The 20,689-nt window shown below is 36.9% G+C and overlaps 1 protein-coding gene across 1 annotated transcript; it reads right to left on the minus strand.

Moving 5' to 3' along the window:
• On the minus strand, nt 1–6,348 carry LOC132045818 (squamosa promoter-binding-like protein 9). The gene is made up of 3 exons (XM_059436395.1): nt 5,842–6,348; nt 923–1,062; nt 1–818 (listed from the first exon to the last, which is right to left on the minus strand). The coding sequence occupies exons 1-3, from the start codon at nt 6,189–6,191 to the stop codon at nt 220–222; spliced, it is 1,089 nt and encodes a 362-aa protein (XP_059292378.1). The 5' UTR covers nt 6,192–6,348; the 3' UTR covers nt 1–219.
• Between the last annotated feature and the right edge of the window lie 14,341 nt (nt 6,349–20,689).

Here is a 20,689-nt window from a genome sequence, read left to right on the forward strand (position 1 = left end):
TTAAAAGGAAATGCTAAATAAACGGCAGCAACAAGACGTTAACCGTACACACAATTCATAAGGAAACACATAGGAAGTCGTTTTTTAGCAAGCTTAGGAGAGTCACACAAAAGTAGCATCAAAAAGTGACAATAGTCTACAGACAGCCATACAAATGATACCATTTTATTGAGCAAAGTCTTGCTACAACCATGATACTAGATATGATGGAGATGACTCTCAAAGCGTCCAGTGCACATTCTGAACAGAAGAATCATAACCCTTGGAGTGCTCCAGTTCCATGAATTGTCTTCCACTGTGCTGAGCCATTCCAGTCTCAGCAGAGTATTGATTGAGAGCATGGTGAGATATTTGACCCAAACCCAGATTAGGAGGCATGTTATGTGAACTGCTACTGCCTTCATTTCCTTTGAATCCCCATTGAGGGCCTGAGTAGTGATTGATAGGAACAGCATGGGGGCCTGATGGTTGAACGTTATGTCCACCGCCAGCAGTGTTAACCCCAAGGCTGGAGGGTTGGTTCCTTGAGCCCCAGGACTCATTTGACAGAAGAGAGAGAGCACCACTGGAATAGCAGTTTCCTGAAGGAATACCGGGACCAGAATAACTGGTCCTACCAGCAGCTGAACCTTGCAGAACAAGGTCGGATGTAGGATTTTCAGAACTGTTCAGCCAAGGAGATTGAACAAACTTCCCTGACGCAGTGGTTTGATTATCCCATCCTCGCTCAGATGTTCTAGCATTTGGCCATGCACCTTCAGTGAGATTCGGGTACGCAGTGAAGTCTACCAGAAAGCTTCCAGATCTGCTACTGTTTTCTATCAGTGCAGATATTAACATAATCCCGGTCAGCATAAAGTAACAAAGCAAAAGAAATGTTTTAGCTTTATTAAGTCGGAATGGGAAATGGAAGGACTCTTACCAAAGATTGATGAAGAGAGACTTCCATAACGAGTAGACAAGAGAGATCCAGGTGGAGGCTTTCTGCGACGCTCATTATGGCCAGCAAGGCGCCTGCGGCAACTGCGTTTCCCTTGGTCAAATTCTGGCAACCGATGGAACCTGGAGGCAAAGATACCAACAATTAATCCCATGCAAAGAGAAGCAACAGATCAAAGATATTGTTAGCTCCCATTGCCAATTGCAGACTAGCATTTTCCATTATTATTAAACATAATGGAAATAAATCATTCAGCTGAACCATTTAAATTATGGGAAACTAAGTTTAGCTATGACAATCCCTTAACCCGTTTGACAAAATAAAGTAAGGTTCAATCATAGCAGTCGGTATAAAGAGTCAAATGTAATTAACTGCGGCGACCTTAAAAGCACTTTTGTGTTTGTATAACGTAAAAGTAGTTACATTCTATGGATAGACATGTCAAACATCATGCTGAGGTTTGTGCTCCCTCTTGTTCTTCAAACCTCTTGATTCTTGTAGTTAGATCAACAATTCAAGCACTTTTGATCACATAGAAGGATTTAACTAAAAGTTGAACAAGCATTGGCATGCTCGAAGATCTATTAATGATAATGAACTTAACAATCACAAATAGCAATAATGCTAAACGATATATAAAAAGCAAGATCGCAAGAGAGGAGAAATAGATCACCAATACGGAGCACCTTACTGATACCATCACATCAACCACCTAGACGCTTAGAATCAAGAGTGGACTCTTAATCCCCCCAACCCCCGAAAAAAAAGAACTTGGAAACAAAGAAAAAGGAAACCATTATTGAACTTTAAGTGCCCCAACTTTTTCTACCAAACAAATGGAGCATTTTGGAAATTTATACTATGAAGAATATTTTAATTTAATGTGTGAGAAATTGTAAATATGGCAAGAATCTATTCCTTGTAAATATGGGAAGGTTTAGAATCCTACAATTGGGTAATTAGGAGTTGGAATTTCTTTCTTTTCGTTTTTTATTACTTGTGAACTGATTCCTAACATGCTTTAGGGAATAATCAAGCAATTCATTCTCGAATTTCTTCTTCCTCCTTTCTTTACATAGTATCGAAGTTGACAGTTCGAGGAAATGAATATGGAGATAGGTGATAGCTCGGAGTCGGTTGGTTCGTATGACCACTTGGGCCTGTTGGAGACGCACAAAAGTCTGGTGGTTGTGTGTTGAAACTACTAGAACAAGGTAAGTAGCATATAACAAATTTCCAATAAGCCTCTCAATCTTGGTGATGAGCTGACCCATCAGTCGTGGTGGTAGGTCATGCACTGCTAGGATTTAGGGGCCCATCACGTTCCATAATGGACCATACTAGGCTTAGTTCTAGGAGAAGATTTGTAAGGGTGTAAAATTGATAGTTGAAGGGAAAGAAGCTTACATATAGGTCTAGCCATACTCTCAAATAGAGTAGGCTTTTGGGAAAAAAAGCCACTGAGCTTGACCCAAAGACGACCATGTCGAGTGTCTTTGGGCTGGTAGGAGGCCCTAAAACTGGCGTTCACTTCCTATTACCAAGTGAGTCGTCCAAGGTGATTAGAACCAAAACAAAAGGGCATAATTTAAGTGCATTAAGATTTAGCAGCTAAAATGTCTTTGAAATAGAAACAAACATGAAAAACCTTTTACTTGTCAGAAAAGCTAATCACATAGCAACTAACATCGAACCAAAAAATGTCTGCGGTTCTGTTTTTATAGAAAAAATAAACTCACTAGGAAGAATTATTATCAACACCATCTCTATGGTAAAAAAGTAGATCCATGCAGGGCAATAACATTTTCATCAAGAACACACCACATTGCATAGATCAAAACACTAAATCGAGTGTCCTATCGAAATAATTTCAGCCAACATAGACAATGTAATGTAGCAACTTATCCATGCAAGACCCTTTGAAAGGGTACTTCTTGCATTCTAAAGGATTTCTTTTTGTTCTGCAGACAATTAGAGTGCTAAAACTGGCGCTATTACGTCCTTGTTTCGGCTTGGAAAGGCACTGCAATTACTATATCTGATGCTGAGAGAGAACAACCAAGCGAATCAAGGTACACGACAAAGTACTGTTCATTGCATCAAACAAACTGATCAAGTGCTTGCCACTATATATGCATTAGCCTTGAGCAACAACTCATGCTACTTGCCATGCTATAAGTTTGAGTGCAGTTGTTAATTTCCTTTGTTAATTATAGTGCACATAAATGTCAATTCTGTGAATTTTGAAAAAGACTTTTGACATAGAAATCCATGAGATTGCTTGTTTCAAAGTAAATGAAAACTTAGCAGAATGGACTTAGACAACACAAAATAAAGTTGAAGTTAATCTTTTACAGCACAAATTTTAAAATTGTTTACAAAGACTTCACCATGTCCGGACCTGGCTGGCTAAGACTACATGAGACACAGAACAGACAAATATGTTGATGAAGAAAAAGGTTATTTGCAATAAAGAAACACCTTTAGTCCACAACTGTAGTTTCAAGAAATCATTTTTTTTAAAGTGCATTATCATTGGTGATCATTGAATCACACTTTTCCTTCTTTTAGGAGGCGCTGCATGCATAATGAAAGCCAAATTCAAGAAGAATAACAAAAGATCCTACATTAATCAGCAACTGGGCTGACTCATGCCTTCCAGATATCGAAAACAAAATACTTAAACAAGATGAGGTTCTTCTTGCTTGCACCTGTGGCAACTTTTAGCCGTAAGAACAGCTTTCCTCAACCCAACTCCCTTTCAGAATCACAAAGGGGAAAAAAGAAAAGAGCAATACAGGCAACAACAACAAGAACATACCCAATATAATCCCACCAGGTGGGGTCTGGGAAGGTTAGAGTGTACACAGACCTTACCCCTACCTTGAAAGGTAGAGAGGCTGTTTCCGATAGACCCTCGGCTCAAGGAAAGATGAAAAGGCAGTAGTAATAAAAGGCAGTAACTGCAGCAAGATAATAAGATAAACGAAGTGAAAGAAACAAGCAGTTAGCACTAGAGATTTAAGAATAAGCAGACGTCAAAAAAGCGACTACTAATAGTCCTGGTACGTAAAAGAGATCCGTGCGGCAACCTACTAACCCTCTACCCTGATACTCGACCTCCACACCCTCCAGTCACAATACAATTCCCAGTATAGAAAACAACCAGGGATAGACCACCCTCTTTCCTAGCTCTAACACAGTCCTTACTAACAAATAAGTCCTTTGATCTAATATATGTAGGTAAACTGCTGAGTTTTGTTAACCAACATCTCTTCTACAATAACTAAACTAGACGAGAATATCTCTTCACAAGATACTCTCAACTTAATATACTTGGTCTAATACTTTTACTTTTTAGTGTCTCCCAGATTCTTCAGCATGCATCATGCTGTCCCAAACGAAAGAACACTTATTCATCACATAAAATACATAACTTGGACTTCTCAGGGGAAAATTGGCGAGAGACATTGTTAATTATGTTTTCTGATAATTATATTTAGTAACATTAATTTTCTGAGATATTTCTTTGGATAAAACTGCTCAGAATCGCATATTTACACCTACTCCATCATTCGTCCTTTTTATACAGTTTTTATTACTTCAACATGAGTATATCTCCTCAAGTTACAATTCAACTTCACCTAAATTTGGAGTTATTCGTCTCCTTTTCCCCTCTCTTTAGGAACCATGCAATATTTTTTTGTTAACTTGTAACTGCATTTGTTTTTAGTCCAAAAGTAGAGATAGAGGAAATCCTCCATTGTGTTAACCACAGCAATTTAGGCACACCATTTATTTACTAGTAGCTTGGCTTCACAACACTGATTTACATAATCTTTTAAGCTTCCACATTTCATAGTTAGCGACAAAATGCACATTTTTGAGTGAATCACAAAACCAAACACCATCTTACCACAGCCACTTCGAACCAACAAAAGTACATTCGTGAAAACTATAACACACTGTTTAGCCATGATCACATCTAAAGCTTTCGAACTTTATCAGTCTTGCAGTTGTAGGCATACTAATGAACTATAATTGGAGTGCACGCTCTCTCCCAGAGCTAGTCTACTGTCGCTTCCCAAATGTATTTTACAGCTGTTTTTTCTTTCAATGAAGAATGCAAGACACAGTACTTTTGAAACTCAAAACATTCTACAAACATGCATTTTCATGATTTCTGAATAGTTAAGTTTGTTTTTCAAAAAGCGAATTGTGGTTTTAGAAGATTGAATCTTGATTAGGTAGTCATCCTAATATTTAATTGTCCCATTTTACACTCAAATTGTAAAGAAGTACCAAAAATAAAGGCCTCTGAGTTAATGATTAAGGGAGCAAGAATTATTCAAGCCATTTTTGGAAACAAGCATCTAGTTTCTGTTGAGCCATCCACAAGAAGCAGAAAAATGCTCCATCCATCTCAGAAAGAAGCAGAAAATTGCAGTGAACATCTATAAACCAAAATCAAATAATTTAATAAGCAAAAAAGATCATATTACAGGATTTGCAAACTCAATATCACATTCAACCAAGACATAATTGAATTCACAGCTTTCAAGCAGCTCTTGGATGTTATGTATAGGGGGAGATTGAGACACCTTAACTAGACAAAAAAAGATTAATATTATATAATTCCTCTTGCAGCAATGAATTAGTAACACCAAATTAACAAATCCATCATAGTCAACTCTCTAAACAGTCCAATATGCAAAACCCACAGAGGGACAGGACCACAACTACATAAGCAAAAAGAAAAAATAAACAGCAAGCAATAGTTTAATATTTTTCAATCATATGCATGCAGCTAGCTATATACCAATTAGAGCATAGACACTAATATTCTTAATAAAAGTACTTATTAGTCATACAAAAATGAAAACTCTATTTAATTAAGTTACCTGCTACACTGTTGACAAAATCTTTGTTCAAGACCAGCAACAATGACAGTAGGAGACTTAGAGTGAGTAGCACAAACTTTGTGCCTAGAATAGTAAGCCTTAACATCACTCAGATCTGCTTCACAACCTTCAACTTGACACTTAGGTGGTTGCCTACCTTGAACCAAACCACCCTTTCCTTTCTTGGCTGGAGAGGGCTGACCAGTTGCCGATTTGGGTTGAGCTGCAACAACACCCACATGCTCAAAATAGATTTTTTGACCAAACTTCAAACTGTTAGGAGAGTCAGGAGAAGTAGAAGTAGAAGAAGCTGAACCAAGTTCCATTTCCAACTTGCTCAGCCCATTCATTACAACCTTATTTGAGTCAAATCATCATTAAAAGGTATCCATTCACTTCAACACACTCTGACAAAACATTTACATTTATGGTGAAGCACACTTTGTAAATATTTTTTGTTTTATTTTGCCTTTTCTTTACTAAAAAACCTTTTCTTTTCTGATATGAATATTTGTGAGTTGGGGCCTCGGGGGTACCTAGTAGAAAAGAAAGGTCAGGCTTGGGGTGAGAGTGGGGTGGTTTGGTTCACGGATTAAATTATTCGGTATTATAATTTTGGATTAATTTATTTTATTTGAGAGGTGGATAAAATAATTTCAAATTTGATAGAATAAGGTGGAATATTCGAAGATTGCCTGAGATTAAATTTATACTGTATCTTATTGATGGTATAAATTTATCTCAATTTTACATATCTCATCTTATTCCCGTACTAAACAAGTCTGTTATATACATTGAAAGTAAAATTTTTGTATATTAAAAATGTACTTAATTTGTTTTAGGGTATAATCACTCACTTTAACTTTTAGAAGTCGTATCAGCTTGATATAAAAAGTTTTTATACTAGTAGATCGAGTTAATCTATTTACTTACCATAAAAACTATTTATATTATGTAGATTGTTTTTATTTAAATGAAGCACACATTTTTACATATGTTAACAAGTAACAACCCATTGTTGATAAATTCCAAAAAATAATTTTAGTGACTTATTTGAATTAGTTAAATAGTGTAAGTTTTCACTCATGAGTATTTGCATAAATCATGTAATAAGTTTTTTTTGTTATTTACTTATCAAAGAAAATTGTAGGTGACTTTGAATAATATAAACATTGTTTAATAAATTGAAAATTGTACTAATAATCTGTTATGACCATCATATTACTGTGAAGTGTACAATTTATATACGAAAATGGAAAGATTTATAGTTAAATTATATTGGTAGTAAAAAAATTCTATTCACAGCTTCGATGGTCTTTTTCTTTCTTTGTTTTGCCGTTAAGGAGATTGTTTGTACACAATGAAAAGGAGACAGCTGACAATGGGGCATGGTGCCAGCTTGGGAGGTTGTGAAGTACTCTGAACCCTCTTAAAAGAGACACTGTCAAATAATGGAGGTAAAGAACACAGAGAAAATACAAGAGTTTTATTATTATTATTATTATTATTATTACCAGTAAAGGATGTAGTGTAGTGGATGGGGCTGCTTCTTTCTTAATTAGAGGTTTTGGGATCGAACACTTTCTAAAAATAGGCCGGTACGCCACAAATTCGGATATAATCGGACTCTAATTCTGGAATCGAACACCGGGTGAAAAATCAGAAAAGAAAAAGTGTATTTTTTTTTTTAAGCCTTTGGAGTTGCTCTTTTGGGAGTTCTCAGCAGCTTTACCACTCTGCTGCTTTTTGGGGGTTCACTTCCACTTGCAAACTTCTTTTTCATCATTCCCAAATCCACCCTTCATTGTACTTGCGTTCATATAAATACTCCCTCTGTTCCATAATAAGTGTTATCTTAGTAAAAAACACATATATTAAAAAATTAATAATGTAATGTGAAGTTTACTAAATTGCTTTATATAATAAAAATAAATTATTTTTTCCTCTTAATTAGAGCATGCACAAGTAGTAATCATTTTGACATTAGGAATCCAACAATATCAAGTTACTATGTGGCTTTTCCAATCATCATTTAGATATTACTTTAACTTGTCAATTTTTATCTAAAGGTAGAATTGAAAAAAATTAGTCAATTTATATCTTGATTTTCTAGAATAACACTTATTATGAAATAAATTTTTTCGATTAATGTGACACTTATTATGAGAACAAGGGAATAGTAGTTTACATTTATACATTAACCAGTTATGTGAGGCCCGTGCTAAGCCCGGGCCCAAACTCAAGATATAAAAGCAGATATTTTAACTAAAGAAATATAATTTGTGTTAATACAAGTGTACAACAACAACAACAACAACCATATCTCATTGTAGTCCGCAAGTGGGTAGTTATATAAAAGCAAAATTTTCATTCTACTCCTTTAATATTTTAACTTCCATTTTGATGAAATTATAACTTATGTATCCTAATTTTAAAGTTATTTAGTTCTAAATAAATAATCTATACATAGTTAATGAACTTTTAAGACAAATACATAATTTAACTTACGGCAGATGGAGGTACCGCTCCTCTCTTAATTAGGGATTAGGGGTTCGAACATGGATATGGAAAAAAATCTTTGGAGGAAGCGCTCCCCCGAATAGGCGCGATGCGGTGCGTAATTATCGGATTAATTGGGCCGAATGCGGATATCGAGCACCAATCAGAAAATCAAAGATCGTGAAAAATGAGGTAGGAGGTTTGATAGCTTTTGAAAAGTAGACTTTAAAAACAAAAACAAAAAAATTGACATAAATAAATAAGATTAGGACCTAAAAGTAATTAATTAAAAAGTTTTAAAAAAAAAATTGAAAATTATTGTAAGGACTACAAAAGTCCCCACATTTCGATACCTTTTGAAAAGTAGGCTTTTAAAAACAAAAACAAAAAATTGACTTAAATAAATAAAATTAGGACATAAAAATAATTAACAAAAAAGTTTTTAAAAATTTGGGAAATTATTGTGAGGACTACAAAAGTCCTCACATTACCTCTTATATATGATAGTAATATAAAATTGTGTCAAATAGAATTATGAAAGATTCTACTTCAAAGTCCTAATAAATAAGTACTTACAAATGATAGTTCCAAGAAAATTGTAGGCCGTACTAACTGCCAACATCCAAAAAATAAAATAAAAGATTTAATATCTAAAATCCCCCTTAAATTATCTACGTTTATTAATTTAATACTTAAACTATGAAATGTTGCTGTTACCATCCCTGAGAATAATATTTTTGATCTAAAACCCCCTGCATGTCAAATGATATGGAGAGTTGCCTCACTCTTTTTGAAGTGAGAGACAAAAAAGGCAAAAAGAGCATCTATATGTCATTTTATATTTGTTTTCTTAATTTTTTTTCTTTTTTGGTAAACTCAGGCACTCAATTAGAAAGACTTAAAACATGGCGCGCAACATTATTTATTGTAAGTATGTATAATATTCAAAGTTTTCAATTAAGTTTACTATTATTGAATAATTTTTGTTCTAATTTGCAATTAAGTTTACTGCTATTGAATTTTTTACTGTTATTTTAGAAATATGAGTTTTCAATTAAATTTACTATCATTAATAAAAATTATTGGATTCTAAAGAAGAAGAAAAAAATAATAAATTAAAATAAGGCAAAAAAAAGGTACAAATAAGAAAAATTAAGTTTTATGCTTCAAATTTTGGTTTCTCTTTTTGTTATTCCATTATTTTAATATTACTGTTGTTTTAGACTTATCTTTTTTTAAACTGATTTTAAATTCAGTTGTGATTTTTAACTAGATTTATTTTGTTTTGATTTTGTTTATGTGTCACACCCCAACCTTGGTGAGGCGTGATTGGCACCCGGCACCTTACGGAAACCGAGCAGCCAATTGATAACTCGCATCCTCTATGTCTCAAACGGCAAAACAAGGCCAAAAAGGCCAATTATGAATATAAAATCATGCATACGTATATATGTAATGGGCCTGCGAGGTCCACATATCCACTAACAAGACATAACTGAGTTGTACACAGGAATCGTCTGCTGCCAAGCCTCTATAACATGTTGAAGTACCGAGTCGGGACGGGGCCCCCGACATACCCTCTTGTCAAAACAAAAAAAAACATGTACAACTCAGACTCGGCTATGCACCAGGAAGAGATGGAGCCCACCAATCAAAGCTGGTACCTGAAAGCAGCCTACTGCGGAAGATCCTTGTCTCGTCTACTTGCTCCTGCGGGCATGAACGCAGCGTCCACAAGAAGGGACGTCAGTACGAATAATGTACTGAGTATGTAAGGCATGAATAGTAGTATGATATCAGAATGAAGATAACATAAGATAAAGTAAGTAGTTATACCCCGTACTCTTCTTAAGATCCCTGTCATGTAAACTACTCGTGTTACACCTATGAGATTTCGGACTTATTGTATTGAGAGTAGACTAATGCGAGCTTAAGGTGAATATGAAGTCCCTATGAGATTAAGGAGAGTATTTGATAGTCTTAAGTGTGTACCACGAGATTTTGAAGTTATATGAATGTGTGAAACTAAGTTCGTTGAAGACAGTGAAGTGTAAGTTATGTTTGAGAAGGTTTCGTAGCAATTAAGTTAATATTTATTTACTAGTGTCTTGAGGAAGAGCTGTAGGGCCCCTTAAGTGGTTAATGAGTGTTACACAAGTGCCAAGAAGGTTCTATAAGGATTGGAGGTCAAACGAATCGAAACGAGCGACTTATCGGATAGCGTCACTTTGCAAGACCATTTGATGGACCGTAGGAAATTTGACGGCCGGTCAAATGGTGGAGCACCACCGTATAACGGTTATAGTGAGCTGTGCAAAGCTGGGCAATTTGACGGTTCACTTTGACGGACCGTATAAATTTTGACGGTCCGTCAAAGTGGGCGCAGAATTGCCCGTCGGGTTTTTAAGTCACGCTTTATATATTTCGTCCCACTTCATTTAGACTCATTATTTCCCCAAAACAGATCCTTGAGCTCTCCAAAACCCCCTCTCTAGATCTATAAACTAATCCAAGCCAAAACCCAAGAAAATCTAAAAGAATTAAGAGGTTCAAGTGCTAAGAAGCTTGTTAGGGCTTGTGGAGCTCATGTTTTCCTTGGGTGTTGATGTTATAGTTTTTCACTTTGGTGGGGTAAGTTGATTCAAGACTTGTTCTTGTGAGATTAAGGTAAGTTTTTATATCTTCTACATATGGTTGAGGTTGTTTGATTGTTATACCATGTGGGTAAAGGAAGAAAAATGAAAATAGAGTTCAAGTAGGAATTTGAGGATATTTTGAGCTATATGTTAACTTGAATTGATATTCTTGGCATGTTATGAGTATAACCTTGTTGTGGGTGAGTCTAATGATGTTGAGGAAGTATTGTATGTAAGTGTATATGAAGTGTGTTGAGATTATTATTATTAGTGATCTTGAAAGGAGTCGTGGGGATTGAATGATGCTTAACTTGAATGAAGTCTCTTGATTGTGGTATTGTTGATAATGTCATTGTTGATTGGGAGTTGTTTTGAAATTTGGTAGAAGTAGATGAAATAGGTGAAATCTTTGCCCAATTTCCGTTAGCTCATGAACTATTCTAGTTTGAATTTAAGAGTGTCTCTAAGACTTAACCATGGTATGAATCCTTTTAAATGTAGATTTCTCAAGCTTGGGCAGTGAACGTTAAGTAATTAAGAAGACAAAGAGGTATGTAAGGCTAACCCTTCTTTTTTAAGGCATGATCCCATTGATGTATACCTTTATGTGAAATCCATAGTATCTTCCATGATGATTTCATTCCTAGAATCACTAAAGCTCATGATCTTGATATTCTCACGATACCATTGGTCCCATTATTACACCTCGAAAACTTCATGTCGTTGCGCGGTAAATAGACTAACGTAAGCTTAAGGTGAACATGAGGTCCTTATGATTATAAGAAGGGTATTTGCTGGCCTAAAAGTGCATAGGATAAGACTTTGAAGTGATAGGAGTTAGTGAGACTAAGTTCGCCAAAGGAAGGTGAGGTATAAGTTGTGTTTGGGGAAGATTTTGCAGCCATCGAGTTAAGGAGTGATTAGTAATGCCTTGGAGAAGAGTTATGAGGATATTTAGATTGTTAATGAAGTGTTAAACAAGTGTTAAGAAGGTTCCATAGGGATTGGAGATCAAACGAAACGACGGGACTAACTTCGGAAAGATGGAGTTATACGACCACTTATACGGTCCGTATAAGTGTCCGTACAACTTTACAGAAAGGGGAAAATCCCTGATGGTGGAATACGGCCACTTATACGGACCGTATAAGTGTCCGTATAACATGATCAGGACAGTTTTTTCTCTAAGTGTAAATATGTGACCCAAGTTTATATTTTTCATTTTACATCTTCTCCACTTCTCTCAAGACCTCTAGAAGGTTCCATACATTTCATTAACATAAAATCAAGGTGAATCCAAGATCAAACACCAATAATTAGTGGAATCAAGTGCAAGGAGGCTAACAAGGGTTCATGGAAGCTAGAAATTTCCTTGGAATTTAAGTTAGGGTTTTCTTCAAGTGAAGTATTTTCATCCAAAGCCCATTCCTACATAATCAAAGGTGAGTTTTATGATCATTTCATGTTATTAAGAATATTGAAGGGTTAAAAGACTTGGATTGAGGAAGAAAGTAGAATATGGAGTTCAAATATGGGAATAATGGTATTCTTGAATAGTAACTTGACTTGAATCATAGTTCTTGACATGTTATGAGTATAATCTTGTTATAAATTATATAGATGATGTTAAAGAAGTATTATATGGGGATGAATATGGTGTTATATTATAGCTATGGTTATGGATGGCTTTGAGAGGGAATTTTGAGAATTGAATAATGTCTAGCTTAACGAAGTTTATTGATTATGATATTGTGGGAGTTGTTATATTATATGGAGGAAGTTGTAGAAACAAAGGAGATGTTGCCCGATTTTCATTAGCTTTAGCTTAAGCTTAAGTATGTTTCCGGTTATCTAACCTTAGTACGAATTCTCTTCAATGTAGAATCGTGAACATTGGAGGAAAGCATTTAATAGATAAAGTTAGAGAGACGTAAAGGTATGTGAGGCTAGTCCCCTTCCTTCAAAGGCATGACTCTTATTTTGTGACTTTCTTTCTATATTCCCATAATCTTCTTACACTCTAAAAGAGGAAGGTTAAAGATTCTTAAAAGCTTCTTATGAGATATAGATGAGCTATGTTCCATGATAATGATGATGATGATGAGGATGATATTGATGCTATGATAAGCTCGATATTCTTATTCTTATGATTTCATTGATGTGGTTTCTTGATGATAGTCTCACCTCATGTTACTAGTTCCTTCAAGGTGAGACATGACGATCATGACTATTCCATAACATAATCGGAGATTCCCGACCTTACGTCACTTCGATAGAGTTACAACTTTTACTTGAGTTCTCATGCATGCTTCATGTTATGTATATGAACAATTACACCGCGCCTATATGGCCGGGCAGTCACCACTACGACAGGCGTAGTGGGCAGCTATGATGATGACTACACCATGTCTATATGGCATGGGCAGATACCACTAGTGGGCGGCTTGGGATGTTTACCCCTGGACGCGGAAGGCCTGGACGCGGGCTAATAATGATCACACTGTACCCGGGAAGCTTATATATGTATGATATGATATTATTTTTATTATAAAAGTTAGCATGCATGACTCCGCCTTAAGAGGCATTCAGTTATAGGGTTGCTCCCAGCTTTATGTTTCTTCATGTCTTTATTATGCTATTGTACATGCCTTACATACTCAGTACATTGTTCGTACTGACGTCTTTTCTTTATGGACGCCGTGTTCATGCCCACAGGTAGACAGGGAGACAGTGCGGACACCTAGGAGCTTTTTCAGCATATTTACAGGGGCACTCCACTACTTCGGATGTCATGACCCCCGACCCGTAGGCCGTGACTAGTGCCCGAATTGGGCACCCAAACACAATCACAAATCCGGGTCGCAAACAAATGGCTTAAACCGACACAAATATCAAACGCTGTCTCAAACACATCGCAAACACAACCATATATATATCAAAAGCTGACAAGGCTATCAAACGGCACAACGGCCCAAAATGTACAAATGCAAGCCGACGAGGCCGCCACGACGAATAGGATCGCCCAGAACGTAATATATACAAACACACCCGGAATAGGCACGACCCACATACGTGTCCACGGACCTCTAAACGGACGAACGAGAATCATATGACGGGACGGGGCCCGCCGTGCCCATGAACAAATATATACAAATGCAACGAACGAATATATACCAAAAATGTGAGCTCGGGAATAGAGGAGCACTCGAACGGCGGGAAAAGGGTGTCCTAAGCGGCGGATCACCAAGCTTGTGTGTACGGCACTTTGCGGGCATGAAACGCGACCCCGAAGAAAGGGGTCGATGCGAAATATGTACTGAGTATGCAAAGCAGAATATACAGAAAATGAATCTGAGTCATAATCGAAACCGAAATACAGAAAATAAGTGCAAATCCAAAATATCGAATGTTTACTTTAAAAATACGAATTATGCATAGGGCACAGAAAATATGGTCGCCGCGCATCGATGGCGCCATAACACGACATAACGCCGAAAGTTTCAAATCTCCGTATCCCGTCACATATTATACACGACGCATAATGCCAAACACGAGCGTAACACCAAATATCGGTGGAACCGGCCCTCGAGCGAGGAGCTCGGTGAACCATAAACACGGCATAACACCGAGTATAACAAAGTACGCACGACAACGAATGGCCGGGACTCGGCGAAGGATATAACAGAATGCACGAACGGAGTCGTGAGGAATCATATGCATAAAATCATTGTCATAAATTCAAAAGATAAGTAAAATAGTCATATTTGAAATCGGAATAATAATTACAACATTCTCTTTCAAAAGTTGTCGAAATTACATAAAGGAGCGTCGCGGGACCCACGGACGGGCGTAGGCCCGAGCTGGGCCCGCCTATGGAAAACATACTCGTCTAACATCATACAACCTTCCACGAAAATCTCAAGGCAATCCGAGCTTTCCTGTGAAAGTTATGGGCGTTCGTAGTTTTTGAATCGTTAAAGAATAAACTCTTAAAAAAAAAAAGGCCAAACTTTCATGCAACCTTTATAATTCAATAATTCCAAGGACATAGGATCAATATTTCCTAACATCAACATACGAATATCAAGAAACAAGTGCGTATCTTAGACATGCTCGGATTTGCGAGAATAGAGTTTCCTCGAAGTTCGTGTCATAGCCTATTTTTAACTAAGGCATGCCAAAGAAAGAAGGTTGCTTTACATACCTCAAACGCTCTCCAATATAATCCAAGCTCAAGCTAAATCCAACCTACGTCTCGGGCTGCCCAAGGTCTACAAATAATTCATAATATGCCAAACATTAGCTATAAACGTTTTGGGCATTTAATTCCAATTTAGCCCTTAATTCTACAGAAATTTGGGCAGCATTTCCCCTGTAAATAGGCCACCCTGAGAATTTAACTTGGCCAAATCAACAACAACAACAACAACAACCAACCTAGCAACATCAATAACCAATCCGGAAGACACTATACATTAATAAGCTTCTTTTCCATCATGCAACAACATTCATAAAATTGATTCAATGGCTTACCTTCAAGCCAGAATCGACGCTTATACATTCAAATACTAACCCGAACCCATACCAACAATATTTAAAGACATTCCAAACAATTCATACAACATTTCAAACAATCTAACAATTCCTCCAATTCACCCGAAATCAGCCCCAAACCGAGAACCTCACTTTAACACATTCCTCATTTTCAAATCATGATTTGCATCCACAATTCACATTCCAACAATGCTATTCTCATCAACATACAAATTACATTAAATACACAATAACCTCCAAATCAGTCCGCAACAATTACAACATCAATTTGAGTCATTAAACATTTATTTCCAACATAGAATTCATAACGACGACGACTAAAACACTAAGCGACATTAAGGCGTTCATTGCCATGTAATATGACCCATTTTTCGGCCAACATACCAACATACATATATGGATGATTCTCAATCATTCTTCACCCTACAATGATCATAACATACTAACTAAGCTTTAATTCATAGCTTGACACCACACAACACACACCCGTTTGCACGGCTAGAACACCATGCACACAACTCACTTCCAACATATTAATTTTTCATGATATTCATCCATTTTAACATACTACAACATGCATACAATCTTTATAACACATAAAACATAATTGATTCTTACCTTTCTTCTTCAACTCCACAAGAGGCTAGGGTTTGCGATAATGAAAACTAGCGGGTTGATCGCTCCAACGACACTTCCACGCTACTTAGGGACCTCAAAATAGTGGGTTTGCATCAACAAAATAATTTTGGAAGGGCTTGAATGAAAGTTGATTTTTCTCTTGGGTTGGCGAGAGCCTCCTTTTGTGGGTTCTTGACTTCTAATTTTTTTCTAAGTGTTGTGAATGAGAATGAAGACTAGTTAGTCATCTTTTGCCATTATATGAAGTGCACAATTGTCCTTGGCCCACACTGAGTGTTGGACCAATTAAAATTGTCCACAAATTGTGTGGGCCTTCTCAAGCCACGACCTTGTACGACCCAACCCGTAGGTTGGGACTAGTGCCGGCGGGCACCCATACGTAACTAACACACGGTACCTCATATATTACACAGCTTAGGTAAGGTGATAATCTAAATATTTTAGAAAAATTTGGGCGAGTTTCCTCGTTTTCTTACTATCCAAAATCAAGCACGCGCGCAGCGAGAATACCAACAAAGGCCACGCGGGGGCTACCGCATCAATATACATATATACGGGCGAGCGCAGGGGGCGCCGTGGCGAGTGGGACCGCCCAAAACACGCGCACGCATACACGTCCGAACAAACTAGACACAACCCACGTACGTGTCTACGGACCTCTAAACGGAACAACGAGAATCATATGACGGGACGGGCCCCGCCGTGCCCCCGAATAGATATATACATATTTACAACGAAAAATACGTACCAAAGTGTGCGCTCGAACAAAGGAGCGCTCTAAAAAACGACAGAGTAAGTATCCTAAGCGGCGGATCTTCAAATCGGGCGTACGGCACACGCGGGCATGAAACACGACCCCGAAGAAAGGGGTCGATGCGGAATATGTGCGAGCGTGTAAAGCATGAGATAGTAAAAAAATCATGCGAAGCACGGAGTACGAGAGAAAGTCGACATAATGACCGAATACCGGTGTGCTTACATCCGAGATACAAATCGTACAAACGAGGTACGGAGAACAAACATAATAGTCGAATGCCCCAAACGCTTACTCCGAACGTACAAATCATGTATAACGCGCCGCGTATAATATCCGGCCCATAATGGGACTAAGTGTCATAAGTGAAAACATTTCTTTTCGAAAGAACCATTTAAATCTCATATATACGGGAAAATCAAACATATCATATCATATATACCGCGGCCGGGAACCCCGGTTAATATCAAAATATATAAATATACCGCGGCCGGGGAACCCGGCGGTTAAGATCACGTATATATAAATATACCGCGGCCGGGAACCCGGCGGTTAATATCACAATTATATAAATATACCGCGGCCGGGAACCCGGTTAATACCATATGCAATGCAAAACACTTACAAAGACCCGAAGATAATCAAAACAAGCTGTTACTTTCAAAGCTGGAACAATAGTCAAATCGGGTTTCCTTCCGAATATCACTCGGGAACATATCAAACCGAATTTCAGAAACCATAGCCACGTATCAAAATCATATGTGTGAAAATCCTCATTTCAGGCTCAGCAAATAAATGTATAGTCATATTCGGGGGTCGGAAAGATAGTCGTATTAAATTCTTTCGAAAATAGGTCATTAGAACCAACATAGAAGGTCGCGGGACCCACGGGCGAGCGTCAACCCAATCCGGGTCCGCCTATGAAATCTTAAGTCATTATACGTCATGAAATCATTTGCGAAGATATCAAAGCGATCCGAGCCTTCTGCGAAAGTTACGGATGTTCGTAGTTTCAAAATCGTTTAAGAACAAAACCCTTTTGAAAACCAACTTTTGAAATTTAGTCGTATGAAAGACATAAGGATCATAATTTGATGACGTTAAGAATACACATATCAGGAAACAAATAAGGATCGTTTGAAGTACAGAACCTTCTACGAGCATTTCAGGAGCTATTTTTGGGGAATCAAAGCCGTAACCATGTCAAGAATCTTTTGGATATCGTTATGGACCAAATCAAATAGAACCTTTGGAATCTTACGTACGTATCAAAACATATCAAAGGCTCAATGGAACAACCGAATATATTAATTTTTTTCGGAAAGTCAAAACTATAGTCAGATCATTTGTTTCTCAAATGCCATCAAAACATATTGGCCAAACTTCGGACATCATAGATACACATCGTCGGACATCATGGATACGCATCATAATCATCGAAGTGGCTTATGGAAATCAATAACGTTAGCCATCCTAGTGGTTCTAAGAGCGGGAATTTCTTTAGAATCATACACGCACGTTATTTGCTTATTTCATAAAGATCATGCCGGAAGGAAAGGTAAGGCTTCGCATACCTTATTCGCTCTTTACGCTTGTCCAAACTCAAATCCCGTTTTCTCCAAAATCTACAATTGGTCATAAGTACCAAATGTCAATTACAAGCCTTTAGGAATTCAATCTTAACTCATACTTGTCCACAGAAATTTGGGCAGCATCTCCCCTATACATACGGCACCCCCGAGAATTTAACTCGGCCCAAATGTCAACAACCATACCAACAACAACACCAACCACACCAACAATCAAAGTAAAACGCATATTAACATAAATAGTCTTCTTTCCTACATAATGCGACAACTTCCAATCTAACTTCGCATTTTCAACCAATATCAATATTTTCATATTCATTACTAATCAAGATCATTCCAATTCAATTCGGGAGCATTTCCTATCATTCTACAAAATATTTACAAAATATACAAAAATTCCACCCAAACCATAATTCATCAAAACCTCTAATTTTCGACATAAATACTCCAACACCTTTTTATCTTCCAATTTCATTAACAACAATCACAATTTGCACCTAACAATTTCATTTCCATAATTACATAAATCTACAATAAAATTACAAAACTTCCTACAATAACTTAACAACCAATTTTTCATGCTAATTTGGACTAGCATCCTTCCAAATTCACCAACAACACAACAATTCACATTTAGAACTCCACTTCCATAATTACATAAAAACTATGTAAAAAATCGCATAATTTCCTATAACAACTTGCAATAAATTCTCATGCCAACTTGAACCATTATTCTTCCATTTACATAAAAAGGCCATTACAACACAATTTCATAATAAATAAAATTTGATCATCCCTCTCATCAACACCCATTTTCGGCCACACACACACACATACCCATGACACAAAATTTTCATACTCTACATTCATTCCCATACTACAACATATATATAAATTCTTCCAAGCTAATAAAAAGAGTAGAATCCTTACCTTTTCCAAATTCTCCACTTTGTAAAAAAAAAAAGTACTTTCTTGCCTCCAAATTTGTATCACATTGAAGAGGGTTTCCAACTTAGGAGGAATTCTAGAAAGTTAAGATTTTGGATCAAGATTGATGGGCAAAATTTTTTTTTTTTCTCCTTCAATGGCCGAATGGCCCCTTTTTTTTTTTTGCTCTCAATTGTTTTTCTTGAATGGTCAAATGTGTAGAAGGTTCATGGCCCTTCTTTGCTTTATAATACATGGGTTTCATTTAATTGTGGACTTGGGCCATGTAGTTGGCCGTCCACCACCTTGAATTGGGCCCTTCTTTCTTTTTTTTTTCATTTCATTTCATTTAGGCCCAAATTGTTGCGGGTCTTATTTTAAAATTCCCGAAACAAATTTCCAAAATTTCCCATTTTTGCCCTTGACCTTCCTCCATATTTCCGCGGCAATATTTTTTTCATGAACAACATATATATTAAATCAAATCAACATGTGGCCTTATTTCTTACAAGTCACAACTATTTCGAATTTTCCAATTGTGTAAAATTACGGGTTATAACAGCTACAACATGGAAAAGATGAATAATTTTCAACTTCCATTAATTCCAATTTTGGTCCCAAATTTTCCTAATTGTTCCATGCCAACAAATTCATGCACAACTTATGTCCAAAAATAAAATCAAAGATCAAAAATCCCGACTTGGTATCCCGGAATAGTTTTGTCCTTACCTTTCATAATTAATCCGGATTGTTCCAATATACAAAAATGCAGGATATAACATCCTACCCCCCCTTAAGAACATTCGTCCTCGAATGTTAGATTAATCTTACGGACCTTACAAGCGGTTCGGGGGAGCTTCTTTTATAGTTATCACAACAATTCATTCATTGATCAACAACCCATTTATCAAACAATATAATCAAGTTAAGAATTTGGATTACCTGTAGGTACTGGAAATAAGTGAGGATACTTCTTCTTCATCTGCTCCTCAGCTTCCCAGGTCATTTCCTCTCGGTTATTATTCTGCCACAAGACTTTAACGAGCCACGTCTTTGTTCGCAACTTTCTTACTCGACGATCCAATATGGCCATAGGCTGCTCCTCATAAGATATCTCTCGTGGACCGTATATCATCTACAAGAAATACTGCGGAGGGTCACCCGTACATTTACGAAGCATAGAAACATGGAATACTCAAATCCCAAAAATTGCCTATTTTTCGAAAAATCGGTAAAAGGGGCGTATCTCG

The sequence above is a fragment of the Lycium ferocissimum genome, unplaced genomic scaffold (assembly GCF_029784015.1).
Source record: "Lycium ferocissimum isolate CSIRO_LF1 unplaced genomic scaffold, AGI_CSIRO_Lferr_CH_V1 ctg8079, whole genome shotgun sequence".
Lineage (NCBI taxonomy): Eukaryota > Viridiplantae > Streptophyta > Magnoliopsida > Solanales > Solanaceae > Lycium > Lycium ferocissimum.